Below are 11,549 nucleotides of genomic sequence, written 5' to 3'. Positions count from 1 at the left end.
GTCTGTTAATGGCCTTTTTATATGTTATAAGAAGATTTCTGGTCAAGGTGGTATACTCATTAGTAATTTCAATATTCTAGCCATTTTCTTTGCATCTTTGGAGCATATTGACAATGAAAAGTGTCAAAGTGGTAGTGCTGGAGATAGTCAGAAAATGTTAACTTTATTGATGATGAGAAGGTCAAGTTCAGACAACCTTCAGCGTGTTTTTTCTTGATAGTGTAGTCATAATATGAGTAGTACCTACAGAACTATTGAGGGATGGTTCACTTTTGATATTCAGTCACATGTGTTTCTAATACAATCACATGTACACATGTGTGCATCCATGCACACAGAATTTACATTAGATATGTGCTTATTACAAGTAACCATTGCTGAATAGGAGGTTATTTAAGAAGTTTCTTAAAATATGTGTTTATTGTATATTCATTAAAATTATTTTAAGTTGTACACAGTAAAAAGAAATTTGTTTTATAATTATCCCCACCACATGTCTTTACTACTAGGGTTAGGGTGGCAAATCTACTACAAAAGTAAAACAAAATATTCATAGTTAATTTCAAAGGATCACCTTTGGAAGTGGAAATTTAAAGGCATGTCGTTAATTTTATTTCTTTTTAGTTTTTTTTTCTAATCCTCTATCAATTTTTTACATTAAGAAGGAAAATAATTTTGGACGTCACTTTCAAAAGTAAGAAGAATTTCTTTTATACAATGTACAAATGTTTAAGATATACCTCAAAATATAGGAAAACCACATTGTAATCATTGACTATTTCAGTCAGATAAAGTATGTATAATTACACTTGGAAATCTTTTTTCCAGAGAACACGTATGCTCAAAGCATTATAATTTAGATTAGAAATGTTGAGGACACTATAATAAAATCTCTGAGTTCATGTCTTTGAATCATCTCATGTAAATGAGTACTAACTTATCTATAGTAAACTCGATAATATAGTAAACAAGAAAAGAATACTATTTTTCATTTTTCCCTCTTTAAAAATATGTCTAGCATTTGGAAATAATTAGATTTGGTGGAGCTTACATACTTAAAAAAATCATAACAACCCAATTTAATTTCTATTTCTACATTCTATGATGATGCCAGGTTTTTCATTATGTTAAGTTGCAAAGTCTTCCATAACTAACTTTGTCATAGTCAAAGAGAGAAATCACAACTGGTACATAACTCTAGCTTTTATGCTATCCTTGAATATTATAGATAATTAGGAAATAAAAAAGATTAGACAGAGACAACATACATCAATGGTGTGTTCACTACCAAAAAAGTACAAAAAAAATGACTTTTATGCATTGTGAGTTGAAAGATGTGTATGTACTCACAAAATTTTGCTCACAGTGTGGGAATTGCTGTTTTGTGAGGGAACAATACTACTGGTGACATACACATAGACAGTGCTACAAATAGACTTTTTCCTTGGAATGGTGTTTTGCTTACCCATAGGATTAGTTAGATAATCCAGATGGAAGGCATTGCAAATGAGCTTCCCAGCCTAACTTCCACTCAGTGTGAAGACTGCTATCATACATAGGGAAAGAATATAGGCCTTGAAATCCTATATACTATTATTAATTGGATTTGAAAATCAGAAAATAAATACATGTTAATTACTAAAACAAAGCTCTCCGTCTGCCTTATTTTGATATATAAAGGAAATGTCAAAATTTCACATTGATTAGTTATCAACCAAGTTTACCATAGGCCAAAAATAAAATTTTCAAGGCTCCTATTATTATTATTTTTTTTATCAAGCAGGAAGATTTTACACTTTTCTGGACTTCTAGATTTTATTCAACTATCTTTCTTCACTATTATTTGGGGAAAAGAATATAAATTAATCTAATAATGAATATACAGAAAATTCCAGATGAAACATTTTGAAATTGACTAAAGGACTTCTCAGTAATAAAATTCATCCACATTCTCCTCTTTCTCCTGTCCCTTTTGAGACCCTGCTGTGTACTCAATGAAGTTTTTGTCTTAAAGACAACTGAGTTTAGAGCCTTTAAAATCAAGTTTACATTTGCCTTGATTTGACAGAGTTCCACAAACTAAAATATGGATTTAAAGAATTAAAGAACAGGGAAAGGAGTTATTGACACTAATTCTCCAGAAACAAGGGGGAAAATAGTTTGTTGCTAAGCCTTCACTTTCGCTCATGGAAAATGTGCCAATAGCTTGAGAGACTGGATAACTCTTTGGGAACATAACAGATAACACATTCAATTTTTTTTTCTTTCTTCTTTTCTTTTTTTCTTTTTTCTTTTTTTTTTTTTGCATTTACAGTGAAGAAAGCAAGATACTGAAAGCAGCTTTCTGCTTTGGAAGCCTGATGTCATCAATATGCTATTTTTGCTCTTTGCCAGGTTAACAGAATTTATTGCAGCAATTAATGCAAAACATATGTGCTGAAATACCCACATGAAAAATATAATTGCCCCCAACTTAATTTGCTACTTTTCAAAAGCCTGTTTTAGCTACCTTTTCTCAATGCCTCTAGTTAAATAGAATACAACTGTTTTTATGGAAAAGAAAATAAACCGCTACAATTTATCTTCTCATCTTAAGTAATTAAAAAATTATCTTAAAGGGGGGGAAATTTCTACATGAACTAAAATCTGCTTTTTGAACCACGTTCTGTTTTTCCCCATTGTTGACCTATATGACAATTCCAATAGTTAATTCTCACTTCATTTTTATTACGTAAAACCTTAAAAAAAATCACATTCTGGTTATATTGACAAATCCCTCACAATCTCTCTGTGTGGAATTCCTGACAAAACTTTCTTTCCAGGTTGAGAACAGGAGCGCTTGAGTGTTAGGAAAAGAAGACAGAGCTAAGACTGTGTGAAGCGAAGGCCTCAGAGACACTCTATTCTGTACTTAGGTCCACATCAAATCTCCTCTAACTATTTTCTTGGTGGATCCCCCACCCATGCAGATCATCAACTTAGGAGAGTAATCACTTTAGACTTTCAAAGCACTCTTACCTATTTGGCTTCCTTCAATTTTTCACTCCAAGATTCTGAGCATTTGTAAGTTAGTCTTGAAAGTCACAAGATAAATTAGTACAGTCATTGGGATTAAGTTTGAGAAGCTAATGCTTTTCCTGAATGCAGGACTACCTCCCTCATTCACAGGCATTTGTGAGCAGGAGAAAGCACACGAGGTTAAAACAAAGAGACAAAGACAAGAGCGGGTCCTGGCTCAGCTGATACTTTTTTCTGATCCCTTCCCTCAGTTTCCTCAGTCGCAATAGTGGGAGATGTAATTCTACCAATTGTAGGGAGGGCTGCTTTAACGATTAATTGAGGCCCAGTAAACAGCGGGTGATAATATAAGGGAAAATCTTTTTAACCAGCAGAACACTGTACAATGACTATGTCGAGTTAGGTTCTGAGGATAGGTTTAGTGTGGGGATTTACTGGATTCGACAATGACACGTTTTATTTAAAAAAAAAAAAAAAAAGAAGAAGAAGAAGTTCCAAGACAGCCACAGAAACATCCGCATCATCCAACTATTAACCTACCTGGACAATATCGCTCTCTTCAAAAATGTCTCTGGCCCATTTCACCCTTACTGCCAAAATCAGAAGAGGAAACATCCTACTTTAATAAAATGATGCCAGACCTGGGAGAAGTTCAGGAATATCCCCTCAGCAATCACTAGGGGTATTAACAGGTGGTATTATTAAGTAGCTTTGAGGACAAATACATTCCTCATTTTAGCCCAGCTACTCAAGCAGAGGGGAATGTCCCAGAGGGACAAACAGTTGAAGATACGTATAGGGCTTAGGCAGCCGCCAAGTGGACAACCGGGTGTCTGAGCCACTCCAGTCCCTCCCAACCCAGCGGGCTGAGAAGAGACGTTCTCAGCTCGGCCTGGAAACCTGCAGAACCTACATCCCCCGCCTCTATCTGTCACCTGGGGACCCTATGAATATTGATAGTAAGGAGACCGCCCCACCCCCGGACGCCACACTGAAAAGGCTGGCGATTGCAGTGGGGGAGTCGGTGGGGCGATCACAGATTCGGGGCCAGAGTCGATTCCCGGCGCGTCAGAGGCGCACTCGCCCTTTGGGCCAGCCTGACCCCCGGGTAGGAGGCTCCAGGAGGCGGGGAGGGGACGCCGCGCTTTCCCAGTGCCCGCAGCTCGGCAGCAGCAGGCAGAGGGCGCGCGTTCGCCTCCCGCCCGCCCAGCCTCCTCCAGACGCCAGTGGCCGCGGAATCCTGCGCCTTCTCCCTCCGCTGGCTGCAGCCCGGGCGGTGGGCAGAGAGCGCCCAGCACCGACCAGCGGGCGGCAGAAACCCGGAGCAGCGCCGCACGGATCTGCCTGCGCGCTCGCGCCACCCGGTCCCCGAGGCCTGGGGACGCTGGCCGCTCTCCGGGGACCGGCTTTGGCAGCCCGGCGCGCAGAGACTCGCACACAAAGAACCTCTGCCTTCCGGGGGGCGGAGGCCTGGGTTACGAGGACCCGGAGTGGATTTTTATGATCTGATCTTTAATTTGAGAAAAGTGAGAAGACAGTGAAAGTCGGTTTTCCCTCTGCACCGCCGAGTCTGGTCCCAGCAGAGATGAGTTTGTGGTTAAGGCGGCGGGGTGGTGGGTGTGGCGGCAGCAGAGAGCACTCGCTCCTCTCTGTTGCCACGTTGTAGCCTACCGTAAAACTCTGCTCAGTGCTGGAATTTCTTAGGGGATACTTTTTAATTACCTCTTAATTGAATTATCAAATGTAGAAAGAATATATAACTCTCAGGGATAAAAAAAAAAAAAAGGAAAAAGAAAGGCAGTTCTTCCCTCCTGGGGCTCCCGGTCTACGGTGAAGATTACTCACGACAGTCTGTTTGTCCAGTTTATACACTTGGCCACTTGTATTTTCCCCCTCCTTCTTCATCCATTATTCTCACTTCACCGTGTTGGTTTGGATTAGGTGGATTTTCACCCTTTGCTTTGACTAGAACAGCAGGACGTGGTTTAGAAAATGAAGGGGTGGGGGTGGGGGTGTCCACACCAAGGGCTTCCAGTTTAATAACAGCACTCCAAGTTTGAAGCTTTATTCGCTGAACTGGTTCTGATTCCCTCCACTTCCCATAGGCATTCACCCAGACAGGCAAAGGGGGACGCATTCGTTGGATTACACTCTGAAAACTTTTCCGGATAGAATATTTTCTTCTGGGGTAAAATCAAAACTGTATAAACTTGAGAGACAGAGGCAACCTCCTCCCCTTTTATGGCAACGTGTGCAGCTTTTTAGGGATTTAATAAAAATTGATTACCAGATGTTTATGGGATAAATGTCTTTCTCTTAAGCAAAAGATTGATATATGAACATGGGCTTTAGAACCTTTGCATTTCTCTACCCCTCCATCTTTCTAATCAACTTTTTATTTTCTTTTTATTTTCTTTTCACTTGGGAAAACTTTTTTTTTTCTTTGTAATTGACTACTCTTTTGACTTCAAAGGAAGCTGGTAGAAGGTAAACTAAAACTTGCTGACTTTAGGACTTTTTCTGGAGAAAACCTCCTGCCAGGTTCCAAGAACTACCTGATACCAGGCAGCTGGGAACAGACTTAGAGCACACGTATGGATACCCCGAACACAGTGACCAATGTCGTCCTAGATTGACTGATTTGTTGCTTGGAAGGATTTGTATGTTATCAATGTCATAACATTACTTCTCGTTTCTAAAGTCATAACGGAAAAACGAGCTGAGGTTTTCACATTTTGGGGAAGTAAATATCTAATTCTGGTTTTCTGTATACCTGGATGAATAATATATGTTTCCCTTCACTGGTCAATCCTTTATTTGAAAAACCTGTGGAAAGCTACTTGTGCACTTGGTAAAAGCCCTTTATTGACCCTCCCTGGTGATAAAATCCAGATCTCTGAAAACAGAACCCAAAGGGGACACCTGCATCTGTTCCTCTGAATCTTCTCTCAAATAGGAAGTAAAGTAACAGGCTTTATTAAAGATTTTAAAGAAAAAATGTGCATGCTAAAAAATAAACGAAGTTGAAGATCTTGACAGACAGTGACTTGTAAAACTTAGTGGTATTCTGAGAAATAAATATTTCTTCCTTCCTCTAGTATTTGCGACGCACAAAATCGTTGGAAAATGACTCACATCCAGGGTACCCCACACCACACCATGTTTCTTGGCAAATGCCTATAAAAACTATTGCATTTCCATGATTTGTAGAAAGTTTTATTAATATTTTCTTGAATATTTTATGACTTGAAAAATATAACTCTCAAGAACACGTTTTTCTGTTTCCATTTGAACTGAAGTTAGTAAATCAAAGATACACTAGAAATATAGTTTGCCTTTGAAAATCCTTTACAACAATAACTGATTATTTGATATTTAGACATTCTGTTTCTGTTGCACTTAAGAAAAATTCTAAATTTTCTAAAGTAGCTCTTAAAGAGCATACCAAAAATTGAATATTAAAATGTGGGTAACACATAACATGATAAAAATATATGACTAAGTCATATTTTTAAAAAATGGATTAAGAACTAGGTGAAAATGCCTGATTATCTGTATGAGCAAGGAGAAAGCTATAATTAAGTTCAAGTTATAAAACACTTTACATAAAACTTTCTAAACTCACTAAATAATGTTAAAAAAAATCTTTAAGTTCTGATTGTGTAATATTTTCTTTTACATTGTCATATTAGTTTTAAATGTTGTTCATTGTAACACCTGATTTCTAGTATTTTATGGAAAAGAAATTTATATAAAATACAACCATGATTGAACGTGTGGCAATGGTGTTTTACTATATGTAGTCTCCCTTTTATACTTCAGTCACTTCTGAGTCATAATTGAATTTTTCCCTTAAAGAAGGTAGAAAAATTTTTATCAGTCCCAGAACCAATAGTAAAAAAGTATAAAATGTAAAATGTTGATAGTTACAGTGAAGCTGTTCAGTATTTATAAATCTATGATTATTGGTAGAATACTTAATCTCTAAAAGAGTTTGTAATAGCTCATTTATGACAAGCACTGGAATGGTGTGAGGTGTGCAACATAAAAATAAGGGGAATGGGCTATCAAAGTGAATATTTTCCCCACTTCAATTATCCTTATCAATATTAGTCTTTACAAAGAAACAGATTCAGAATGAATTGATTTCATGACATATTTTGAGAGGTTACAAGAAGTTTCTTTCCAATCAAAATATTATCATAGCAATTCAGATTGTCAGTAAAAGCTTAAACAAATTTGTTGATAATCCTGTTAATGACCTAGGTCAAGTGTTAACTGTTGTGGGTTATAAAATAGTGAAATTAAGGTTTCTCCTACCTTCAGGCAAATAGCACAGCTATAACTGTTGAGGGGGATGTAGGGGGAAGCTATTAGGAGAGCTATTAAATTACAAAAATGTATAATGCATTCAATTATTTAGTCTAGCATGAAGAAATGCTATTAAAAGCAAATGTAAACCCTCCTCCTCCTCAAAAAGAAAAAAAAAGGGGGAAACTATAAAGATGATATGATGGCTTAGTTCTCTATTAATGTTTCAATCACAATACATTCTTATTTGAGGATGAGTGTTTATATATAGAATGTAATGCCAATTCCTAGGAATTTTTAAAAAGGGAAAAATCTATTATTTATTTATTATCTCCAACACATGTCTAATACTCAAAGGGAAACATAAAACATGGATCTGAAAGTTTTACTTGTAAGCTATAAGCAATCACACCATCTCATTGTCTTCTCTAGCATTTAGAAGATTCACAGTCAGGGAAATATATGTCATGGAAACAGTGTCCCAGCTACTTTAAAAAAAGTCTTCCAAAGTAAGTGGTTATAAATATGTAGATTTAATTTATTCAGTTCTATTTTGAAAACTCTGATTTCCAATGTAAGGAACTCTATGGGTAAATGTTCATCCAATATGAATGCTTTTGGATAGAAAAATGATTTAGTGTATTATATACTGATGAATAAGCAGTGCATTTTGCCTCAGACTTAAATACTGCTTCAAATGTATTAATGCTTAGAGAGAGTACTTTAACCAGTGCTAAAGAGGTTGAACTAATAACAGTGACTTCATTTTATATCAAGTTTTAATCTCTTTCCAAATTTACTTCCATTTATCACTAACGATCTATCTGGAAACAGGGAGAAAATACATTAACTTTTAAAATCATACACACTGTAGCAATCATAGTTTTCCATGAAAAGTAATTGATTTCCCAATGTAAGTCTTTTCTCACATCATGTAAACAGAGACCTCATATGATTTTAATGAAGTTTTTAAAAAGTTCTTTTTAAGTATATAGGCCAATGCTGAGTCAAATGGTCATTGGAATTAGGAATATCTGGTACAATTGAGGAGATGAGTTATAGAAAGTTATTTGTAACTGGATTAATCAAAGGGGAATTCAGATCATATTTTTCTAAGTTATTCTTTTTATCATGGACCCAGGGTAGTTCAGTATTGATATATAATTATCAAATATCAAACTTAAAAAAAATCATACAACTTCAAGTTTCCTAGCAATGAACTCAATGGCCTGGTTTTTTACTCTTTTAGTTCTGTCATGACTAACTTCATAAGAGATTGAAGAAAAATTCTAGTAAATATTTTTTATTCAATTCTATTAAATGTTCTATAGTGTTGAAATGTCATTTGGGGCATAGTATTTGAAATGCATTTTAGTACTTCATATATGCTTTTCAAAATTGTATTAAAAATCAACATTAATATGACTCATTTTGTTATTAGTTTCTCCATATATTAATTTTCAGAAGCATTTCTTTCAATTCAAATTACACAGCTAGAAAAATCACATAAAAATCTTAGTGCATACTTGCAATTTTCACTTTCCATGTTATTCAGCTCAATTCCTAAGAGCCAAGCCATTGGATTAATATTTAAAATCTCACTTAAATATTATCTAAGATAAGTCATTCATCTTAAACTTCTTTGCAAGCTTCCCTTCATAACCGTAGAAGGGAAAGGAGACATTACCCATAGGACATGATCTAAAAAGAATAATCTCATGAACTGAAAGATGGACAAACTTTTATCCAAGCACATTAAATGTAATTTTTTCAGTTTTCTAAATACATTTAACTTCATATATACCTGTGTGTGTGTAGTGTCTACCAAGGATGCAATGTGTGGCTTAAAAGCAATTTGCATATGATTATTACCATTTCTTTAAATTAATTTTCATAGATTTTATATAGGTGTGAATAAGTTTAAAGTAAAGGGTCATTTTTGTTCTCTTGCAATTTACTTAAAGGTTATAGTTTTCACAAAAATAATGACTCAGCTGTATTCTTCTGCATTATTAATTCAGTAATATCCATTATCCAAAGTAGTTAATAACATTACACCTGGAAAAATATAATTTATCATAGCAATAGGAGAATTTTAATGCTATTTCCTAGTTATTGTTGATGTTTTAATACCTACACAAAACAAAAATCCACTAATTTTGACTGTTTGATGTGTGACTCCTTTACAAATGATTACTCTTGCCTTGTATTCATGAAGAATTATTGACTCTTACTTTCAAATAAACATTTTAATTTGGTTTGTAAAAAAAATCATTTGTGGATAGGATGATTCTCTTCATCCTTAAGTTTTAGAATTTTCTATTTTCCAATGAAGGAAAGACATCGGAAGATTTAATGAAATTTGCCACATTGATAAAGGTAGTCACTAAAGTCAAGAAATGAATTAAATTGCTCTATTAGCAATGAAAGTAGGTCACCAAACATGAGGCAGTTTTTACCTTTAATGAAAAAGTTTCTAAATATTTTATTTTTGCTTGTCTCTTTTAAAACAATGCATATCGTGTAATACGCAACAGTACTATCTTCACAATATATTTTTTAATGAGTGATATCTACAATGTGGTATCTGCACACAAATTGCTCAGTATTGGTAATCTGAAGAATATATTGCTAAAGGCCACTGTTTTAAGTTAAAAATCATCAAGAAGAAATTAGAGTTGTAATTGCTTCTTTACAGCAATCATTTAGAGAAGTTTATCTCAAGAGTTAGAGACTGTATTCACAAATCACTAGAAATAGATCACAAAAGATATACAGGGGAAATAGCTACTGAATACATAATCTTAAAGGAAACATCGGTGTCCTTAATATTAGGTTTCACTTTAATCCATTGAAAAGGAATGAATGCCCTGCAAATGCCTACTGAACTGCAAAGAAAATAAATAACCGATAGCCAGGAAATGCCATTTGCAGCCTATGCACATTATTTCTTAATTTACTCCTTAGTTATTTACTATACCTCCCCAGGAACTATTCACTAGTCATTAAACGCATTCTCCTACTTGTATATATGCCCCTAAACAAAGAGAATCCAACCTAAGCTTATTGTAATTCCTGCAAATATTACTTATGTTAATGTGGCATATGCTGCTCATTAGAACCTGTACCACAGAGCAAACCATCGCCTGGCGGGACACACATCACTTCAATGCAGCGGTTGCAACATAAACACACACGCACCTCCGCTCCGTGAAACTCTGATTTCCCTGACTCCATTCATAAATGCCACGATCCCAAGTAGGAACAACCTGTCATTACCTTTAAACATACTAAAGAATCTAGAGAGCGGGGGTGAATTTTCTTTGAAACTTCTCAGCGTACCACATGGTCATAATTAGAAAATAAAATCCTGTCTTGGCGATTTGGCAATTAACATACTGGGTTGCAAGACCGGAGGATTTTCTTTCTTTCTTTCTGCTTCAAATTGGCAAGCAAGGTAATTGCTTGAATTGGTATCAGATTAAAAACACATTTTGAAGGTTTAGACCATCCAAAATTATCTCCCAAAGTGTTTTAGAAGACAGTTGAAAATAAAAGCACATCTTTCGTTCACTCTCAGAACAAACTGCTTTATTCAGAGGCACCTTAAGGACGTGAAAAGGCTTCGGAGAGAACGTGCTTGGAAGAGCGTTAGCCCCTGGGGCAGGGCTGTGCGCGGCGCTGTACCTGGCTTACCTTCATTGGAAGGCTGGAGACTCAGTTCCCCGAAGCAGTTGAGAACAGAGCAGCTGAGAAGGATGAGGATGGAGAGGTGACAATCCATGTTGCTGGTGCAGAGGGCAGTGAGAGGAGCATATCTCCATGAAGCATGCCACTGATGTGAGGGGGAGCGCTCTGATTGCTGGAGAAGTTACCATGCTCCGCTCGCAGGCTGATGTCAAGTTTGACACTGGAGATAAGGAGGAGTCTGGCTGCCTCTGCGCGAACCTCGCTCGGGGACTTCCCCGGGTCCTAGTGCCGTCGGAAGCGGGCGCCAAAGCAGAGCAGGGCAGCGCGCGTGGCTCTCTCCAGAGCGCAGAACTGCTCAGGAAGCAGGTGGGGGTGGAAGTGGGGGCGTTGCCAATAGGGCAGGAAACCCAGGAGTCGTGATCGGGCACTGGTGGCGAGAGTAAAGCACCCCCTTACAGTCAATGAAAAGCAGTTATTTCAGTGTTTACTATGCACGCTCTGTTGATTAATTCACGGAAGAAAGTAAAACC

General features: G+C 36.6%; 1 protein-coding gene across 3 annotated transcripts in view; it reads right to left on the bottom strand.

Annotated features, from left to right (window-relative positions):
* Positions 1-11,338, bottom strand: part of EPHA3 (EPH receptor A3) — a 335,385-nt gene extending 324,047 nt beyond the window's left edge. For all 3 annotated transcript variants that reach the window (XM_003783935.1, XM_012801561.1, XM_012801560.1), the window contains exon 1: positions 11,026-11,338. In XM_003783935.1, the coding sequence (XP_003783983.1) occupies positions 11,026-11,113 (88 nt within the window). In that variant the 5' untranslated portion in view covers positions 11,114-11,338. The remainder of the gene's footprint in view (positions 1-11,025) is intronic.
* Between the last annotated feature and the right edge of the window lie 211 nt (positions 11,339-11,549).

This window comes from Otolemur garnettii, unplaced genomic scaffold (genome assembly GCF_000181295.1).
Source record: "Otolemur garnettii isolate 467f Iridium unplaced genomic scaffold, OtoGar3 scaffold00009, whole genome shotgun sequence".
NCBI classification, from domain to species: Eukaryota; Metazoa; Chordata; class Mammalia; order Primates; family Galagidae; genus Otolemur; species Otolemur garnettii.
This window is presented reverse-complemented; position numbering and strand designations above follow the sequence as displayed.